The sequence below is a fragment of the Suillus paluster genome (assembly GCF_016628075.1).
Source record: "Suillus paluster strain FC165 chromosome Unknown EDB91scaffold_14, whole genome shotgun sequence".
In the NCBI taxonomy this organism is placed as follows: Eukaryota; Fungi; Basidiomycota; class Agaricomycetes; order Boletales; family Suillaceae; genus Suillus; species Suillus paluster.
In genome coordinates this window covers 258,615-278,865 of record NW_024537574.1, presented here as the reverse complement: position 1 = coordinate 278,865, position 20,251 = coordinate 258,615, and the positions used below count along the sequence as shown (strand labels likewise).

Below are 20,251 nucleotides of genomic sequence, written 5' to 3'. Positions count from 1 at the left end.
TTCTCTTAATAGCTGTTTGTTGCCATGATAGTGTTCTCAAAATTAAAAAAAAGCGAAAATTCCAAATTATATTTCAACTACTACAATACATGTAAACTAATAACTACAAAACAGGCAAAAATGCGAAAATTACAGGAGGAAGAGGCAAGAGAACTAGAAGGAAGAATCAGAGAGGAAAGATGAATACAAAAAAAAAGAAAGACTTACCAAATAGTGAAAATTGCGAAAATTCTTGAGGGAAGAGGAGGGAAGGGAGCTAGAAGGAGAGGATCAGACAGGAGGAAGTGAGAGTCAGAGAAAAGACTTGCCAAATGGTCAAAAATGCGAAAATAGTTGGGGGGAGGAGGAGCAGGAGGGAAGAGAGCTAGAAGGAGAGGGTTAGAAAAAAGATTAGTCAAATAGTCAAAAATGCGAAAATTATGGAGGGAGACTTACCAGAGTTCAAAGCACCAGCACCAGTACCACCACCAACAACATCAACACCAAGAGAAGGATAGAGAAGCAAGAAGAAGAGAAGAGAGGCAAAAACTCGAAAATTGTAAGAAAAATATGGAAGATAATCTAATGGGGGGGCAGTGGGGGGGGAAGGAAAGAATGGGAAAAGACTTGTTGGTTGACCGCATTTTTGCTTACATAAGCAGTGCCAAACAAAGCCACAACACAAGACTTGGTGAATTTTCGAGTTTTTGGTTAATAGGACTAGGATTATGACAGTAAGAAAAAGACAATGAAATTGACTGTTAGCATTAGGATTTTGAATACACATAAGGTGAATTTTCGCATTTTTGCTTACATAAATAAGGTGTACCTTAACACTTTTGAACCCTTCAATTCCAAGTATTTTCCTTATAACTCACTAAGATCTTGACCTATTGAAGTCATTAGACTATGGATAGACTTCCCTTGACAAGGACTACAACTTTGATTTAATCGAAAAAAGTTCCCATGGTCAAGTTGCTTTCTTGAACCCTTCAATTTCGAGTATTTTCCTTATAACTCACTAGGATCTTAACCTATTGAAGTCATAAGACTATGGATAGACTTCCCTAGACAAGGACTACAACTTTGGTTTTCATCGAAAAAAGTTCCCACGGTCTACTGGGGTCTATAGTTGTTGAAATGTTTTACTTCTAAATACACTTACCAAACTTTATGGTAATATATAGACTTTCATGATGTCTATACTGGTCTATAGTGCTGTGATAGCTTGCCATAGACTGTATAGAGCTGTGGTGTGCTATCGGGGCTATATAGAGGATGGTCCTCTATATAGAGATATAGTTTTTCCTGATGGATGGCCTGAGCATGGGAAACACATGAAGGTATTACATTTTATCTCAACCTTTCATATTTTTGCTTAAGAGGTCTGTAATAGTTTGCGTAATCATAAAGTTTGTTTGTTCTCTCCTCCACCAACTATTTGAGCTTGCCTTGCCTCGTGTTCGCCTAATGAGCACCAACCACCATATTACACCATTGCTTACCCTTCAATCTAAACACAATGGACATCCTCAAATAACCGACACATATATAAAGTTGCTGGATGCTCCACTATCAGTCCTCATCAGCAGTTGGCTTGCTTTTTCTTCACCTCTCCTTGCATCTTGCCTTCCTGACCCTCATCCTTGCCAACATAGGTTGATGGCCAACACTAGACGTCCCAAGGCCAAGACCGCCAATGCCTCACAGCCTGGCATACAGAGGATTGTCAAGCCAAAACCAAAACTAAAACCAAAATCGAAGGCCAAAGGTAAGAAGGTCAGGGAGGCAACCCCCTCGGAACCAGAAGGGGAAGAAGATGAAGAAGAACACAATGGTTCTGATGCTGATCAGGTGGCTCTCTTGGAACGCCAGCTGAAGACAAGGAAGAAAGGTCATTCTGGGGATGCCTGACAGGATGAGAGACTGGAAGGTGAGTTATACTTCTATATTAGTGCACCTCTAATGTATTATCACCCAGCATCAAGGAAATGCAGTCGGGACATGCTGGATGAAGAGGGTGAGGAAGATGACGAGGAAGCCAGCAACACTGGGCAAAATGGCAGATGCAGAGTCAAGAAGGCACGAGCTCCCTTGGATGAAGAGGAAGAGGAATTAAGACACTTCATGTCAGAGGGGGATGAATTTGGTGAGGAGCAGGAAGAGGATCAGCTTGATCAGGATGAAAATGAAGGTGAGTAGTGTAGTTTTTTGATCAAGATCAAAACTTCTCATATCTGGCTGCTGTAGAGCTTGACATCCCTCAAGACAAAGATGACTACCTAGGTTATGATCTCGACAAGGCAAGCATCTTATCTTGTAGAAGCCTGGGCTGACTTGGACTCAGATGGAGGTGGAAGAAGATGATCATACTCCTTTCAGGAAGTCTAAGAGCAGCTCCCTCAAGTCGCGTAGCGCAACACCTGCAGGGTCAGAGCTTGGAAGTAGGAACAGCAAAGCACTCAGGGGAGCTTTTTCAAGCAAGGTAAGCATATAACAATCAGAGGCGCCCTTCTCACACCATATATTACCTAGGTCGCAATTCTGGCTTCCTTGGGCCATAGGGCACTAAGAGTTCATGTGGCCACAGTGAACGCTTTCCCGTCATCCCTCCTCAAATATGAGGAATCCTGGAGCTGTCTGGTGGATGCTGTTGAAGATGTGAAAACTTTGAAGGCTGACCTGGACAAAATTCAAGCAGATACAGAACTCAAAGAGCGCGTCATCAATTATGTATGTATGTCCCCAAGAGTATGTATTAATTCTTATAATTCATGTTCACAGATTTGGGGTGCTTGTGCTCAGATGAGAGGGGAGCTAGTCTTCAAGGCGCACCAGAAGGTTCCTAGATCATACTCTATTCCAGGTAGCATGACCGCTCAACAAGTTACTGAGAGTGTTCAGTGGATGATCAAATCATGTGCTTTCATGTATGGAGGCTTGAATGTTGTGGTAACTTCAACTTCTTATGTTGGAACAAAGCTGAATATTTTTAATGATAGGCCAAAACATTTGACAAGATGACGCCTTTCTGCAATCCTATTTTCAAAGATGTCTTTATTTCCCAGTGGTTTGGTGTCAAGGGTGAGGGAATACGCTTTGCTGATGCCTTCAAGCACATCCCCAATACCACTTTGGCTCTTATAGCCATAGTGGTGAGATTTAATTTCTTCATACAATCCCGTAATTTAATTAATGTAGGTTGAGTGCGCCCTCAACTCCTGGCATAATGGAACAAGGTCCTAAGTCAAATTCAGTGAGATGCAATTCCGCACAAGGTGAGTAGCTCTTTGCTGGTTTTGTGATCCTAACACCATCTCATACACATCCAGATATCAATTTTACACCAACAAGCTGGAGCACATGCAAAAGGACTGTCCTAACTGGATGAAACAATTCAAGAAGGAACTATATGACAGTATTTGGTATACGCATTCTTTCTACATTAATATCTAGCTTCTAATGTACACCAACAGTAAAGAATCTGGCTATGAGTTGCTAGCACTTCAGATGGATGATGAGGGTAGCGGTATTGAGGAGACCTATGCGGACATGGAAAAATCAGCTTTGTCCAGGATGGAAGGGAGTGGTGAAGGGAGAGTTGATGATGATGTTAGCACATGACCCTCTTAGCTTATATACCATTTTCAATATAGTACATTGCAATGATCTATTATTGCTTTTGACGCCCCATGGATAAATAAAACATTAAGGGAACTGTTGCATCTATTACATCTCTTATAGCTTTTGACACTCCATGGATAAGCAAAATATTAAGGGAACTGTGGCATTTATTACAACTGTTCTAAGCAATTCTAAGCATAGCACCTCTAGAAGGTATGGAGACTGTGGATGCTATGTCAACTATGGGGTTTTGGTATATTTTGTCCAGCTATAGCAGCTTTAGAGAGCTATATTGCACTCAATAATAGGCACTTATCTGTAGATCCTATGGTTGCCCTGGGTACCTATTGTGACTATATAAAGCTATATAGAGCTATATAGCAAAACAGTTTTTCCTGATGGGCAACACTAGTCACTGTGGAATCAGGCTCAGAGCAGGAGAAAATGCCTGGTAAGCAAGGCTTTCATATATAATCCTGTCATACTGATCAATTTCCTGTTCAGAACACAAGCCTCTATGCCTTCGTGATGGCCCAGAGCAGCCTTTGGAAGCACCAATTTAACGTGGTGGGTCCAAATAATGATTTATGTGCTGGACTCAGCTGATAATTATTTAGAGCACCCCAAGCTGAATAAGATTGTTCTGGGTTCTGAGCAAGCTGCCCATCATGCTGCTGTATACATTGAGGGTATGCGTGGAATAAATGCCACCAATGAGCTGGCTCGGGGGATGAGGGAGAAAGGGTCCAGCAGGGGCGTTAGCACTGCTAGAGAGGGTGTCAACGGAGGTACTGGTGTTAATGGAGGTTCTGGCGCCAATGGAGGCCCTGGCATCAATGGAGGTTCTGACACCAATGGGGGCTCTGGCACCAATGGAGGTCCTGGCACCAACGGAGGCTCTGGCACCAATGGAGGCTCTGGCGCCAACAGAGGGTCTCAGGCTGACCCTGCCATGCAGCCACAATTGAGACCAGCTGCAGATGCACCTGATGGTGATGCTAACTACTCACACATGCATTTGCCTACACCCCCCTCTCCATCACCTCAGCATCAACAACCTCTGGAGTGAGATCAGCTGAATCCAGCTTTCCAAGCCCATCCCCCACATGGCATCCAAGAATGTGCTCTTCCGTTACCACCATCATCAAGTGGCTCCATGGACGCAATGTCGCATGTTCATGCTGTGTCTCAGTTCCAAGTCTCGCAAAATCATCATTATCCTCAGGCTGATCAGCACCGCATTGAGCAGATAGACTATTATCAACATGGGAACCAGCCTGATCAGCATCGCAAGCAGATCGACTATCAATGTGTCAGCAACCAGCCCCAATATCACCAAGACATGATGTACACACATCCTCCCGCACCTTATACTGCTCGTGCTGAAGCTCATGAAGGCAGAGCTGCATCAGGAAAAACTATATCTCTATATAGAGGACCATCCTCTATATAGCCCCGATAGCACACCACAGCTCTATACAGTCTATGGCAAGCTATCACAGCACTATAGACCAGTATAGACATCATGAAAGTCTATATATTACCATAAAGTTTGGTAAGTGTATTTAGAAGTAAAACATTTCAACAACTATAGACCCCAGTAGACCGTGGGAACTTTTTTCGATGAAAACCAAAGTTGTAGTCCTTGTCTAGGGAAGTCTATCCATAGTCTTATGACTTCAATAGGTTAAGATCCTAGTGAGTTATAAGGAAAATACTCGAAATTGAAGGGTTCAAGAAAGCAACTTGACCATGGGAACTTTTTTCGATTAAATCAAAGTTGTAGTCCTTGTCAAGGGAAGTCTATCCATAGTCTAATGACTTCAATAGGTCAAGATCTTAGTGAGTTATAAGGAAAATACTTGGAATTGAAGGGTTCAAAAGTGTTAAGGTACACCTTATTTATGTAAGCAAAAATGCGAAAATTCACCTTATGTGTATTCAAAATCCTAATGCTAACAGTCAATTTCATTGTCTTTTTCTTACTGTCATAATCCTAGTCCTATTAACCAAAAACTCGAAAATTCACCAAGTCTTGTGTTGTGGCTTTGTTTGGCACTGCTTATGTAAGCAAAAATGCGGTCAACCAACAAGTCTTTTCCCATTCTTTCCTTCCCCCCCCACTGCCCCCCCATTAGATTATCTTCCATATTTTTCTTACAATTTTCGAGTTTTTGCCTCTCTTCTCTTCTTCTTGCTTCTCTATCCTTCTCTTGGTGTTGATGTTGTTGGTGGTGGTACTGGTGCTGGTGCTTTGAACTCTGGTAAGTCTCCCTCCATAATTTTCGCATTTTTGACTATTTGACTAATCTTTTTTCTAACCCTCTCCTTCTAGCTCTCTTCCCTCCTGCTCCTCCTCCCCCCAACTATTTTCGCATTTTTGACCATTTGGCAAGTCTTTTCTCTGACTCTCACTTCCTCCTGTCTGATCCTCTCCTTCTAGCTCCCTTCCCTCCTCTTCCCTCAAGAATTTTCGCAATTTTCACTATTTGGTAAGTCTTTCTTTTTTTTTGTATTCATCTTTCCTCTCTGATTCTTCCTTCTAGTTCTCTTGCCTCTTCCTCCTGTAATTTTCGCATTTTTGCCTGTTTTGTAGTTATTAGTTTACATGTATTGTAGTAGTTGAAATATAATTTGGAATTTTCGCTTTTTTTTAATTTTGAGAACACTATCATGGCAACAAACAGCTATTAAGAGAAATTTTTGCTTTGTGTTTTGAGCTATAATAGCTACAATAGTTGTGGTATGTTCCACCCAGCTATAGCAACTTTAATAGAGCTATATAGCACTATACACTGGTGTAGTAAGCCTGCACAATTGGGCACTTGGCTATACGAGCTATAGGGCTATGGAGTCTGTATAGCAGTCTATAGCGCTATGGGTGGCTATATAGCCTTACCACATTTTCCTGATGTGGAGTGTACCGTAAAGGCAGTGGACCATCTGGAGCCTCGGAAACCTTTTACCAGGACTCAAGGAGCTATCGCAATGATACTCGGCCTATGTACCCCCAAGATACTGCCTATCATCAAGAGTCTTGTTACCCCATCTATGCTGACAATGCTCTTAACTTACCTTACTCGTCATCTCCAGCTCCTTCTGAAAACGGCTACATGAGTGGGCCTCCACAATATTGATTGTCGGTACATCAGCAGCATCTAATTCTTGGCATAATTCATCCCATGCATCCTTTTTGTTTTGCTTCTTGCTGAAAATCTTAGTGCGGGTATATATGCACATTCTTGGCGTCATCTTTACTTTTGATTGTGTGCACTCAATGTTTCCGTATGTTCATATCTCACTCATGCTTGCTTTGATTGATAGTGCATGACTGCCTTCGATAATAGTTTACATATGTACATTTGTATTTTCCTATTCTGATAAATCAGAAGTGTCCAGTTGAACGAAAATGCTTCAGAGGTTCACGAGGGAAAAGTCACTTATTGGTACCAATAGAAACCTTTTGGGTACTTACCACATGATTTTTTCATTGATTATCGATGAATGCGTTCTTTTTCTCGCCACCTCATTGATGTTCAGGTTCTTCTGCAATCAATGGACTCCTCCCTCTCTAACCACACAAGTATCCGTTGTGTTGATGGATTTTGCCAAACTCGATGACATTCTTGAACGCATCACATCGCAGCACAGGCTGCCAGTACAGGAGGTATTGGACAGATGGTTAGAGATGCGACGAGTCTGTGTTCCCGATGGATGGAGGCTTCTAGATGGTATACCTTGCATCATTGGAGGCTTGACAGCACTTCTTGGTAAGTGCGATGGTCAGATCATGCGTAGAAGTACTAAAATTGGTACAGGGACACTTGAAGGGTGAGGATGAAACTTCCCCTGGAAGATGCTACCCACTATTCTAGCCTGTCGCGGCTGTATCCTCCAATACTACCCAGAAAATATCCTCATGCCCAGTGAGAGATGTGCCACAGTGGCAAGGAGCAAGGGCATACATGACCTCTCTCTTCGTGAACACTTGGTCCTCGCAGATACCCTCAAGAAGGACACACTCACTGTCAAATCTGTCACCACGCTGGATGCCCACAAAGATCTTATGGTGTTGTGTGTTCCCGTCATGATCGGAGAAACACCTGTAGGAGATCCTCTGATCATTCATGGGAGGCACAAGTTTGCCAATGGATGGATCAATAGGCTTGGCTTGGCTAGTCCGGATGACACCTCACCATCAAACTCTCATCCTGCATCATCTCATCAGCGGAGACCCCATGTTTTCATAGAGGTAACACTCCCCCCACCCTCCTGGAGGTTGAATGGAACAAGGGAACACTCACCAGTCCTGGGTACCAATGACTCCAGTGAATGCTCACCAGTCCTGAGTACCAACAACTCTAGTGATCTTGTCCCACAGATCACCTGCCTTAGCCCACATGCTATGGCCACCGAAGATGATGGAACGGTTGAGGATATCATTATCGAGGACAAAGAAGCCACCGTTGAGGATGAAGTGGAAGTTGATGAACTTTTGGGGTTGCAAGAAAGTAATGTAGTTGTGTAGTGATCTCACCTCACGCAGCACTTTTCGGTGTGTTAGGAATGTCAGGATATGTTTTTTGTTAGTTGTGAACATTATACGAGCGTTCACTGAGAGGCACTTGGGAGTCTTGACGCGACGCGACGTCTGAATCACATGACCTTGTTTACCACCTCAAGGAGGTTTCAGGCAAGTTGATGCCACACTATTCCTCCTCGTTCTCATTACCCTTGATGCCTTCACTATCTGGCTTTAATCCCACTGACTGCATCAGGACTACTGTTGTCAAACTCACATGGTACATGACAGACTTTTGACACTGTTTGCTGACATAGTCCATGTCATTATCTTCTAGTGAATGTGTTATGTGAACACGAGCTGTGAGGAGAAGCCTGTAACAACCTCAAGAAGCAACAAAAACTCAACGACAGAATCAAGATATGTACCTGGATCACCGATGAAATGAACCCCTTGCTCCTCCTCACTCCTCCTCGCTGGAGGTTCTATGAAACACACCATGGTCCTGAACAGGATCTAAGGGGAGGCCTCCCTGTGGAGGTGGGCTTTCAGGCAGGTTACTACCTACAATGAAACCTACCCTGGAAGGCCTTTGGTACCTTTTCCAAGTGGTGCCAAGGGTGGAAGTTAACATAAGTATGCAGTCCCCCGCCAGCAAAAATGTGAATGATGTAGTGTAAAAGATGTCATCTCTATGCATGACTTTGTAATACCTGGACTCTACATGTCCATCATAGTGGCCTCTGGAGCCATAAATGGCAAGGGCAAGGATTTTGTCGAGAGTACCACAGTTGTCAATTGCGATGATGCAAGGATCGTCATCGAGCAATTTAAATCTGTAATCACACCAATCTGACTTGTTGTAAGTGTTGGAGGAAGGGTTGTTGGGGGGGAGGGAGTTGATGAAGCAGGTGATATGATGAAAAGAGTCTATGACTGTTGAGTACTGACATTTTGAGGCACAGACCAGGAAGAGGAAATGAGATGTCAGAGTGAGACATTGTGAGCACAACCAGTCTATGTGACACACGATGAGGTGACGTCAGCCGAGACATACTAATATATTACCTATGCTACCATTTATTTGTATTGCTATGCTAACTACTATAAAGTAGTGATGTGCACAGCCTGGCTTCAAGCCCTGGGCCAGCCCAAGCCGGGCACAAATAGGCTGGGCCCAGCCCAAGCCTAAGTCATGGCCTGAGGAAGGTTTGGGCCTGGGCTTGGGTTTTGAAAAGCCTGAGCCAGCAGCCTAAGCCATGGCTTTGGCATGTTCAGTGGCACTGCCGTAGAAACCTGCCGGAGGTACATTTCCCGACTCCATTTTTGTCTTTTTCCAAGCTTCTGACTTGCATCTCTTATCAGCTTTGACGGTCCATATGTCACAGTGAGTCACCATGTCTTGTGCTTTGGTTGGTTGACATTACTCACATCACAGTCAAAAAACCTGCATTGTCCAATATATCCAGCAATTTATCCTCTTTTGAAGCCTTATATCTTGTGTGTTGCTACAAAACAGCCGCAGTGAGCTACCAGTGCTATGTCCAGTGCTTCATGAGCTCAATATAACTCACTCCGCTGTCGGAAATGTCTGCGACAACAATATACCACCTGTTCATACTACGAGTGGCATTTGCATTTGTCTGCAACTGTCGCTGCTTGTCTATACTACTTGTTTGTACTTGTCTCTGCTGTCCTGCGCACATTTGCGCCTGGTGATTGTCTTTTTGTTCACCCGAGACTCATTTGCATTTATTTCCGCTTGTTCATGCAATCTAGGTGCGTCTTGTTTCACTTATCTATGTATGTACATTGCTGACAAGTATCTACATTCGTCTGCACTCTACCTCTGCATTTGTCTGCATGTTTTTAGCGTGCCTGCATTGTTCATGACATATAGGTACATTTTATATGTCTATGTATGTATGTACTTGCTTGTATCCACTTGTTCACATTGCCATCGCAGAAAATTCAGCGTGCGGGCTGTGGCTTGCTTGGGCCCAAGCCCTGGCTTTGGGCCGGCTTGGGCTCACGGCTCAGGCTTGAATTCTGGCAAGCCTAAGCCCCTCCAGGCCGAGCCTAGGCCGGGCCGGAACATCACCACTATAAAGTATCGAGTACCGCGTTAGAACATCTCAGTCGAGTATCTCGAGACTGAGATGTAAGTCATTATTATTATTTCCCTTTACTTATAACGAGCTAACATACCCGTAGTATATATTCTTACCAGCTCCTTGTTCGTCCCCACTTGCATAAACTCGCTTTAGGTTATGAGCCCTGTCTCGACCATGGATACCACACTCCCCAGCACCAGCTCTAGCCTGTTTAACATCCTGAAGCTTGCCAGGGACAGCTCAAACTGGATCACCTACAAGGAAAGGATGTTAACGGCAATTGGTGCACGAGGTTTGATGCGGTATACCGACGGTCGGGCACTCAAACCGAGCCCCTTCAAAGTTGACCTTAAGATGGGCACATTAATGAAGTCTGATGGCACCATGCCTACACAAGCAGACTTCGACAAACTCGATAAGAAGCTAGATAACTATTATCAAAAGAACTCACTCGTCAAGCAGCAAGTTTTTAGCACAATCGTGGATCAGCTTCTGCTGCGCATCCAAAAGCTAGAGGGCACATCTGAGGTCTGGGCAGAGATTTTCCAGATCCACGAGGGCAAGACAGAGCTCATTCAGATAGATCTGTGGCACTGATTGCAAGAGCTGAGGTGCGACGACAGAGGAGACGTTAAGGCCCACTTCGCGGAACTGCTAAGGGTCCACAAATTCCTTGCAGGCATGGGTACAGCGCTTGACAAGCGCGACTTTCATGCCATCATCCTAGGGTCACTCCCCGAATCATATCGCCCTCTCTTATCATCCATTAGTGCAACCGCAAAGATCACTAAGAGTCCGCTCACCCCTAATGAACTTATCAGCATCATCACAGAAGAGTATGAACATTGCCAACTCACTGATTGATGCATGACCAAGAAGGGCGGAAACACCACACTTACTGCCAAGGCAGGCCAGAATAAGACCTGTGGGTCTACATCCGGAAGCCAGCCGAATGCGGACATGACCTGTTTCAATTGTGATCGAAAGGGACACTACAAAAGCAACTGCTGGAGGCCTGGAGGCAGGAAGGAAGGTCAGGGGCCAAAGCAAACTCAGAAGAGGGAAAATCGCTCACCAAATCAAGCCACCAACGCCGCAATGCAGGACAAGTCACACGATGAGTACACTTTTGTGACTTCAGACCTGGCAACCATTGCAAAAGACTTGCACATCCCACTCAAGCGCAGGGGGGCCATAATGGACTCAGGCGCTACCTCCCATTTCTGTCCCAACCGTTCCAAATTTGTTAACTTTGTCTCTATAGCCCCACAGGATGTTCATACTGCAGATGGGTCAGCAGTCAGTGCGATAGGATGAGGAGATGTTAAAGTTGACTTACCCTTGGGCAGCAAACGCACCTCTGTCACATTGAAGAGTGCACTATATGCGCCCAAGATGGCTTTCACCCTTATTTCTACCAACTGCATCACTGTGGCGGGCCTGGTGGTACACTTTGAGGGCAAGATGTGCAAGATCCTATCGAGTGGCCTGAAGAGAAAGGTCATCGCTGAGATACCCCAAGTTGAAGGACTATATGCCGTCCTCAGTCATCAGAGGGAGCACGCTAATATAGCCAAGCCAAAGCTTGCTGTCTGCAAACTTCATCGCATACTCGGACATGTCTTGCAAGAAATGGTCCAGGAGGCGGTGAGGAAAGGCCTGGTAGGAGGTGTCAAGCTAGACTCCACCTCCAAGCCAGAGTTCTGCAACACCTGCACCAAGGCAAAAGCTACATGAAAACCTTTCCTGAAGGAGTCAGTGAATTGCGCCAAGAGGTACAGCGAGGTCATACACACAGATTTGTGGGGACCAGCTCAGACCGAGAGCCTGGGCGGAAGCCTCTATTATATGATGTTTACTGATGACTTCACACGTCAAACTGAGGTCAAGTTCCTCAGGCAGAAGTCCGAGGCACTAGAGGCCTTCAAGGCTTACACGTCGTGGCTCTTGCGCCAGAAGGATGGGAGTCGCATCAAGACCCTTAGGTCAGACCACGGTGGGGAGTACTTGAGTCGAGAGTTCGACCAGTACCTACAGGATGAGGGTATTGAGAGACAAGTGACTGTCCACAATTCGCCCCAACAGAACAGCATGGCAGAGCGCCTCAACTGAATGTTGGTCAAACACGCCCGGGCGATGCTGATTGCCCAGGATCTCCCTAAGTTCCTGTGGGGCAAGGCCGTCAACTATGCGACATGGCTGAAGAACCGCTTACCATCGCGCACAATCCCCAGACACATGCCTTACGACCTCATCCACAGCCACCCACCTTCCCTTGCGCAGGCCCATGAATTTGGATCCATGGTCTTCATGCACGTAGACCATGCAGGCAAGCTTGAGGCTCGAGCCGAGGATGCGATCTTCGTAGGGGTTGATGGGAAGAGCAAGGGCTATTGGATATATTGGCCATTGAAGAGGAGGGTTTTGGTTGAGAGGAACGTGACGTTCCCACCCATGGAGGTCGTGGTAGGAGATGATGTCCTGAACAACGGGGAGTCCATTAGTGCTGATGTACACACTAACAACGAAAATGTACCACACGTCCAGGCCATGTCCCTCCACAGACTCCAACCAGACCAACTCAATGACCCAAAACTCCACCCGCACTGCGATCGACCAGAGTCCGACCACCCCCAGGCTATTATGCAGGCCTTAACAAGGGACAGACGGCATCCCTTGCAGCTGAGGCACTCTTTGACCCCCAAGTATCAGACTTAGCTGATGAACCAGAGACCACTCACCATATTGTGTTAGCAGCCGCTGAGCCCGAGCCAACATTGCAGCAAGCCTTGAATGGACTGGATGGTGTTGAGTGGCAAGAGGCGGTTGATTATGAAATCAGCCAATTAGAGAAGCTTGGGACTTGGGAGGTGGTAAATGCACTGTCACGTGCTAATATAATTCCATGCCACTTTGTTCTAGCCACCAAATGTGGGCCAAGCGGAGAGAAACTCAAGCTACAAGCCCACCTTGTCGCAAATGGACAGCGTCAGAAGCATGGCATCGATTATTTCGATACATTTGCCCCTACCTCTAACATGACGACGATCAGGACAGTACTAGGGATGGCAGCTCAACGCGACTGGGAAATCCACCAAGTGGACATTAAGAGCACCTACCTTTATGCCGATGTCAAGGAGGAAATATACATGCACACACCACCAGGCTACCTGAAGGCAGGAGATGAAGGAAAGGTACTGTGGTTGAGGAGGAGTTTGCCCAGAGACAGTACCTGGAGCAGAGTCAACAGACTCTGCAGAGACAGCGGAGTCGGGGGGAGATGCGGAAGCTGCTGCAGGAGTAGCCGCCCTGGTGCCTTTCCTTGGACTGCGCTTCTTGCCCTTATCGGAGCACTCTTTGTGGGCTTTCTTCTGAACCACGACTCCCTCTGCTGAGGCAGAGAAGACACCAGTGAGCTCTGCTGCCAGCCGTTTCCTGTGTTGTGGTGCTGGTGGAGGGGGCTGATCAACTGGGATAGGCGTGAGTGTAGATGAGCCATTGGCCTCTGTAGCTAAGTCGGATGATTGCGAACCAGGAAGCAGTGCCACATTGTTTGTCGAGGGATCTATATTAGTATTGTCAGACATCTGAGCCATAGCGGCATCAAGCCTGCTAGTCTCCCAATCTCCAAACTCAGCATCTGAAAGCTGACGGAATTGAGTGAATTAGTCTCCCGAGCATGGAACAAGACATGGAGCTCGTTGCATGAATTGATGTCCCCTGGACAGCAGAATTTTGACAGTGGCCAGTTTTTGAGGACCACACCATACTTCGCAGTTAAATTTGTGTTGAAGTTTGTGTAATACATACACTGGACCTGCTTGGGTGATGCTGCTGTCTCTAGCACGAGAGAAAAACAACATTGAGGGCTGATAGGAAGACTGGAGAGAGACAATCCACTCACAAAGCTTTTGCAAGATCATTTCACTCAAGTTCTTCTTCAAGTCAAGGACCTCTTCTACATGTGTTTTCGCAAGGCCTACACAGTCCAAGTTAGAAGGTGCAATAGTATATAATGAGGAGGTGTCATACCTTGCACACCTGCAACACAATATCCTTCGAAGCGGAAAGCAAGCGTTCCTAGTGAAGTCTTCAAGCAGGAATCAAAAAACTCTGCTGCACAAGTGGTGTTGAAAATATGAGGCTGGTTCCAGTGTTTAGTGTCTCCTTGTACAGCAAGTAAAATGAACTCAATGCTGGTACGGCTATGCAAAGTCGTAAGCTAGAAAGAATAATCAGTATCGTGGTTGAGTAGAAATGAAATGAATCTCGCCTCACAGTCCACCTTCTCGAGGGTCTTGTTAGCATCCGCCAATGCGCTTAACATCACATTATGGGAAGATAATTCCTTCATCTCATGATGTTCCTTGATGGACTCAATGACATCTTCTGTTTCAGCAGTACGCTGGTCTTCATCCATCTCTTGCCATCACACACAAATTTGTGGCATGAGCTTGCAGGCTTTGTGCCGTCTTTCGCCAGCTGGTAACACTGAAATTCTATTGTGAGTTCAAGGGAGATAGCAGAAAGAAATAATGCCAGTACCTGAGTTATGACGCTCAACTTCCTTTTTTATAAAAGCATTCCACTTTGTAACCTTGCGTTGACCCATTAACCGCGAACACTGCATAATTTCCTCAAAATAATAGTTGATGGAGTGTCGACCAAATTTTTCATGGAGTAGAGTGGCTTGCTCCTTTACAACATCCCTAGCAGCAGTAAGAGCCTCTGCATACTTGTCACGATTCTTCTTGCATCCAGCCTTTAATAAGGCCTTCTGGGCCGCAGTTTGCTTCATGCACTGGCGGTGTTGCCACACTGTTCAATTTTTGGTGGTCGACATCTTGCACATTGTCAATGCATAGCGAGCAATGACATTACCTGCCTTCTTGTGTGGAGCCATGACGGTTGTGTGAGCAACGAATCGTACATGTAACATTGAAACAAAAATCCATTCACATGGTTTTGACAAGTGGCAGTGAGCATGTAAAGCGAAAAGCAGTAAGTGGTAAGTGGTAAGCTGATATGACAAGTTGATGCGAAGATGCGAAGATGCGAAAGTGATACATCATCATTCATCAACACCATCAGCTGCGATGAGTCCCCAAAGGAAGACAGCTTCAGCCATAGGCATTCCCTTGGCAGCAATGGCCATCACAAACTCTTGACATGAAGAACTCATATCATGGGCATGAGCAATATGAAGTAAAGCCTTCAAAGTATACCCATGAGCCTGAAGATACCAATCAGTAATAAGACCAAAAGATGGGAGTGGTGTGTCGTCAAATTGTGGTTGATCAAGAGCACCACAGATGCCATCAATCTCACGTATGTGCTGGTAAATAGCCGTTGGTGTAGATATTGAGGCATTGGCAGGTATTCTTCAAGCACGTGTGGGATTTTGGGTGGGTGACAGTGGAAGATGAATGTTAGACGTATTGCGCGCATCTGCAGCACATATAAATCTCAACTTATCTAGAATACAGAGACTTACCAGTACCTTGAGATGTAGGGTTTGATGGAATTCTAGTAGATCCATCTCTCAATGAAGCTGAGTAGAGAATTGGGTAAGGAAGAACAAAGGGTGAGGGTGAAAAGATACATACCATTGTCAAGAGAGACTTTGAAGCGAGAGACTTTGTAAGGTAGAAGCGCGTGGACTTGAGATATCGGTAGCATTACCCAAATGATGTGCCTTCATGATAAGAAATTCCAAAGTGGCAGCTAGACTTGAAAGCTTTTTGAAGCAGGGAGAAGAGAATCCTGTGATGGCACGGTGACAATCCTCCCTGTAGATCAGTAAGACTTGCATTGGATGTATGCAGCGAACAAAACTTTACCAAGACAAGAAAATGCCAGACTCGTGACCGATTACAACTATGTAGAACTTTTTGGATCCACTGAATAGCCCAGCTACAATAGGATCGTGGTAGAAAGTGAGAGCAGCATTGATGTGTGTGGTTTTATCTGAGATATTCTTCATGATTCCCTGTAGACTTGACTGAACCCTCGAGGCCTGCATATATGAGTCGCATTTGAGGGCTATAGGGAAAGGCTCGCTCCAGAAACCGCAAGGAATGAAAGGTCTATGAAGAACCAATTATCAGCAAGAAGTAAGACCGTGTACAATACATATATACACCTTTTTTTATAAACTCCCGGGTTCCTCCCACCAATGATGGCCCAATGAGATTCCATAGATGCTGAATATCTGAACTATTGATAGTTGAATGTTGAATGTTGAATGGTCAGAATGGTCGAGCAATTGTGTTTGAGGTGATGAGGTTTGGGTGTCAGTGGTGATTATTGATTATTGGCTGATTGATTTGCAATCCACTGTTTGGCTGACCAATAGCTTCATGTGCATGAAATTGCGTTTGAACACAACACAATTGAGAATTTGCGACACATGTAATATACAAATAGTATCAAGGATGCAGTGCTAGATCAGACAGGTATTCTACAAGTATCCCAATGTCCCTCTCCACACCATCATCCTCATCAAATGCATCCTCTTCCGAGTCATCACTCTGAGGCTGCTCCGAGTCACCCTGGGCTGGTGCTACAGTTGATGGTGCTCGGTCACTGCTTGTCCCTTTCCTAACACCACAGGACTTGTCTCTGCTGAATCCAGGAAGAGAATGGGTCTGATTAATGCATGATAACAATTGGCTATTAATACGATGGCGGCAAATTGAGTGTTCTTTCACAGCTACAAAAATCAGTGAGTTAGCAGCGTCAAGTGCTGCAAGGACACATGTGAATTCCTCATTCTCGACAACAATTGCTGTTTGCAGGTGGCGCACTTCAATGTTGCAGTAGACAATCTCTTTCTTCGCACGTTGAATGTGGAGATGCTGCCGCATGGTCTCACGAACTGCTGGCTTTGTCCATGGCTTGTTGCAGATGTCTTGGCAAGTTTCATGAAGGAGGTTGAACTCGTCGAGAAAGCTGAAGTGTGAGACCTTGCTCCACTCAAGTGGTGGCCATGGTGGCCGTAGCTCAGATGCAGCCTCGTTGTATTTCTTGACAGCATTCTGAATCGCTCGGCATCAAGTTTGAAGTGACTTTGCAATATGAGTCCGCATCTTATACACTGTAAAATATGTCAGTGAGTTGTCAACTGAAAGTTCAGTGATAGACTTACCTGTTCGAGAGACATTCAGTCTCTGCAACTTGAACAACCGCTGCACAACAAGATGCTGAATATTATCCAGTGCTTTATGATACTTGCATAGTGTCATGTATGTAAGAGTTTCTTGATACTCTGCAGATAAAGGGGACCACCAATTTGCGATACTGAGCTTCGGTTCCATAGAAATGACATTGTGTTGAATCGAAGCGAGTCGTTCAGTAGCGTAGTGTCGCTGCATCTCCAATTTCGGTGTCTGGGAGAGATTAACAGAATAGAAGTTGGTCTGTGAGGGGGCAGAAAATTGGTAGTTGTCCAGTGCAGAAGAAACAAAGCGAGCAAAGCTCACGGATGCTTGAGACCTGCAAAACTCATCAATTACATGAACATCATGCTCACAAAGCACTTACTCAAGCTCTTGCATCTGTTGAAGTAGCTCTACATAGACAATGGCATGCACATCCCACTCAGGTTCCTTCCCAAGTGTTTGGAAGTACTGGATCTCTTCTGACCGCCAGTTCATGAGGTCCTCTTCTTGTATGCCTAGAGAAGACATAGCTTCCCTCAACATGATAGTCTCTGTCGAGATCACTTGTTGTGCTTGCCAGTAATTGTTAAGTAACATTGTGCCGAGGTTTGAGTATTTGTCTTCATCCCACTGCTTGAAGAATAGATCTAAGAACACATGGCGATGGTAAGGGCTGGCATAGCGAATTACAGACGCTAGAGCATTGGATGCACTAAAAATACTCTCAGCAACACCGAAGTCTTCCAGACCAGCGCCTTCGATGCCAAGTGGGTGATGTTGAGTTTGGCAAATGTAATTGTGTGCATAGCCATGAAATGCGTCAATGCACAAGTGTGACTGCTTTTCCATGAAAGCAGGACCTAGGGAAGATGCACGAACTGTAGATGCAAACCCACATCCAATGTCATAGGCACCAAGGGTGTGCTCCCCAATGACATCCAGTATTTTGGCAACTATTGCTAGAGGGTACTTCACTCTACAGTAGAAAATAAGTGAGGTAATGATGATAAAAAAAGAAAATATGTACAACTCACCACTTTTAATTATATTGGCATACCATAACATGCTCCCGTGTCTGCAGGCAGCAATAAAGATACTCGTCTCATCAAAGATAGCCCACATCTTCTTCTTGTCATCATCAGCAGCTGCTTTCCAGTTTCTGCTGCAGTCTTCAGCTATAACTTGTGCACTTGAGACTACAGAGTCATCTTCTTCAGCTTTTGGAATGATGGGATGATCGTCAGGGCCATCAAGTGTGGAGCGAGACTGAACTTCATTTGCAAAGTGATCAACGAAGACACAGGAGAGTAGGTAATCACTCTCGGCATAAATATGTGTGTCACCACACTGTCGGTCACCGATAGTCACCATGTGCTTGGCAGAGTTGCCACCATCCATGACATACATACATGAGTATTTGAGTGGTGGCTCATCATCAAGTTCATAGGAGCATGGAGGGCATGCATTGAGTACCTGCCAGTTGGGAGTATCATGGTTAAGCACTGTTTGAACCCTTCGTTCAATTTCATGAAGAATAGTGAGATATAGGTCAAAGGTGTCTGCAAGCACTGTGCAATAAGTGCGATGATAAGGCATCTAGATTTTATAAGCATGAACATATGACGTTAGTGAAGGCCTAAATACTAAATGATGGCTTTCGCAAACGGAGGAGGTGGTAGTGTTCGAGCGTACATAGTGATATTGCAATCAAAGAGTTGTGTGGTGCGTTACCCAGGAAGCCTTCAGATACAAGGGCCTCAACAGGAGATATGGTATCCTCGCCTCAAGGAATCGTAGCGCATGTGTCCACCGTGAATATGTCAACAATGTGGATAGTGAAGGACAACTCTGGGGCAGTGGGGCACTGTGGTTGAAGAGAAATGCCAAATTGTAATGAATTCCACGTAAGATAGGTGTTCACGAGTGTTGGAATCAATGGTGCCCAGTTGGCATTGATAGATTGAAGCTGATGTTGCCATGTACAGCCATCATGGTGCTTGTGATAACCCCATCTGAGAATGTTTAGAATGATGTTAAGCGTGAAAAAAAGAACGAACTTACAGGTGATCAACAAAGTCGCGGATGGCATGTGTAATTGTCTCGTTGTGGTTCATATTCTCAGGAAGTGGCTCAATCTCTGTGTCTCCGTAGTCCACCCATGCTGTGTCATCATCACCATGTTCAGCTGGTTCCCCACGCATGTCGTTGAACGCATTGATAGTCTCATTTGAGAGGCCTAGGTTCTATCAGTATGTAGCAGTAGATAAAATATTGAGAGACACACCTGCAATTTCCAGTTGATAACGAGTTTGGGCAGTAGCAGCTGCCTTACTGACAGCTGCTTGTGAGAGAGTTTGCTGTTATGCTACCTTAGTCCTATCACCCACTGTAACAATCCAAACTTTCTGAGATAGGCCTTTAGTTCTGGTAGGAGCCATGGGAGTGAGGGAAAGAGAGGCAGAGAACATAATGTACTTACCTCCAGGTTTAAGTAACTGTGGGCCATTTAGCGGCGCAGTAGGTAGAGCCAATGCAGTGTGTTTGACATAAAAGATGATCTAGATCATTGTGGGAAAATTTGGTGAAGAAATAAGCAAGATACTTGAGCTCAATGTTGAGGACAGTGAGCACAAAGGTTTCGGATGTTGCCAACGATGTGTGGTTAGGGTGAGGCGCAGTCTCGCCTAGTTTGGTATGTTTGTGCTGGTTACTTGTTGGGGGTGGCAGACATTGCCAAGGGACTTGGAAGTATTTCTCGAAGTTGTAGATATCCACCATTATCGAGCTATTTATTGGCAGTGTAGGGGACTCAAGTAATCCATTCTAATTAGAATGGTGTACCCCTGGGACTT

General features: G+C 45.1%; 8 protein-coding genes across 8 annotated transcripts; 3 read left to right on the top strand and 5 right to left on the bottom strand.

The window, feature by feature from the left end:
• Positions 1 to 49: 49 nt before the first annotated feature.
• EDB91DRAFT_1335325 (uncharacterized protein) lies at positions 50 to 882 on the bottom strand (the record flags this gene model as incomplete). The annotated part of the gene is made up of 5 exons (XM_041325490.1): positions 50 to 103; positions 134 to 153; positions 208 to 364; positions 436 to 528; positions 858 to 882. 5 exons carry the CDS (start codon positions 880 to 882, stop codon positions 81 to 83), a joined length of 318 nt encoding a protein of 105 aa, XP_041179371.1. The 3' UTR covers positions 50 to 80.
• Positions 883 to 2,514: 1,632 nt separating this feature from the next.
• EDB91DRAFT_1049964 (uncharacterized protein) lies at positions 2,515 to 3,435 on the top strand (the record flags this gene model as incomplete). The annotated part of the gene is made up of 4 exons (XM_041313502.1): positions 2,515 to 2,712; positions 2,764 to 2,931; positions 2,982 to 3,162; positions 3,266 to 3,435. Coding segments are annotated over 4 exons (717 nt in total), but the record flags the coding sequence as incomplete, so codon positions are not given.
• A 566-nt stretch (positions 3,436 to 4,001) lies between these two features.
• On the top strand, positions 4,002 to 6,253 carry EDB91DRAFT_1335324 (uncharacterized protein; the record flags this gene model as incomplete). The annotated part of the gene is made up of 10 exons (XM_041325489.1): positions 4,002 to 4,054; positions 4,116 to 4,170; positions 4,223 to 4,595; positions 4,689 to 4,915; positions 5,086 to 5,158; positions 5,434 to 5,445; positions 5,775 to 5,867; positions 5,939 to 6,095; positions 6,150 to 6,169; positions 6,200 to 6,253. The coding sequence occupies 10 exons, from the start codon at positions 4,002 to 4,004 to the stop codon at positions 6,220 to 6,222; spliced, it is 1,086 nt and encodes a 361-aa protein (XP_041179369.1). The 3' UTR covers positions 6,223 to 6,253.
• An 882-nt stretch (positions 6,254 to 7,135) lies between these two features.
• On the top strand, positions 7,136 to 8,131 carry EDB91DRAFT_1080333 (uncharacterized protein; the record flags this gene model as incomplete). The annotated part of the gene is made up of 2 exons (XM_041315216.1): positions 7,136 to 7,373; positions 7,479 to 8,131. The coding sequence occupies 2 exons, from the start codon at positions 7,136 to 7,138 to the stop codon at positions 8,129 to 8,131; spliced, it is 891 nt and encodes a 296-aa protein (XP_041179368.1).
• A 339-nt stretch (positions 8,132 to 8,470) lies between these two features.
• Positions 8,471 to 9,126, bottom strand: EDB91DRAFT_1080332 (uncharacterized protein; the record flags this gene model as incomplete). The annotated part of the gene is made up of 5 exons (XM_041315215.1): positions 8,471 to 8,499; positions 8,554 to 8,601; positions 8,624 to 8,657; positions 8,706 to 8,961; positions 9,077 to 9,126. 5 exons carry the CDS (start codon positions 9,124 to 9,126, stop codon positions 8,471 to 8,473), a joined length of 417 nt encoding a protein of 138 aa, XP_041179367.1.
• A 4,172-nt stretch (positions 9,127 to 13,298) lies between these two features.
• On the bottom strand, positions 13,299 to 14,659 carry EDB91DRAFT_1246280 (uncharacterized protein; the record flags this gene model as incomplete). Its single annotated transcript, XM_041322639.1, has 4 exons — positions 13,299 to 13,879; positions 14,144 to 14,218; positions 14,272 to 14,461; positions 14,525 to 14,659. 4 exons carry the CDS (start codon positions 14,657 to 14,659, stop codon positions 13,299 to 13,301), a joined length of 981 nt encoding a protein of 326 aa, XP_041179366.1.
• A 651-nt stretch (positions 14,660 to 15,310) lies between these two features.
• Positions 15,311 to 16,261, bottom strand: EDB91DRAFT_1080329 (uncharacterized protein; the record flags this gene model as incomplete). Its single annotated transcript, XM_041315214.1, has 5 exons — positions 15,311 to 15,472; positions 15,568 to 15,687; positions 15,734 to 15,765; positions 15,846 to 15,934; positions 16,080 to 16,261. The coding sequence occupies 5 exons, from the start codon at positions 16,259 to 16,261 to the stop codon at positions 15,311 to 15,313; spliced, it is 585 nt and encodes a 194-aa protein (XP_041179365.1).
• A 406-nt stretch (positions 16,262 to 16,667) lies between these two features.
• EDB91DRAFT_1080328 (uncharacterized protein) lies at positions 16,668 to 20,177 on the bottom strand (the record flags this gene model as incomplete). Its single annotated transcript, XM_041315213.1, has 11 exons — positions 16,668 to 17,284; positions 17,387 to 17,733; positions 17,782 to 18,259; positions 18,296 to 18,373; positions 18,434 to 18,967; positions 19,092 to 19,155; positions 19,210 to 19,411; positions 19,461 to 19,635; positions 19,684 to 19,737; positions 19,879 to 19,957; positions 20,022 to 20,177. 11 exons carry the CDS (start codon positions 20,175 to 20,177, stop codon positions 16,668 to 16,670), a joined length of 2,784 nt encoding a protein of 927 aa, XP_041179364.1.
• Positions 20,178 to 20,251: the final 74 nt, after the last annotated feature.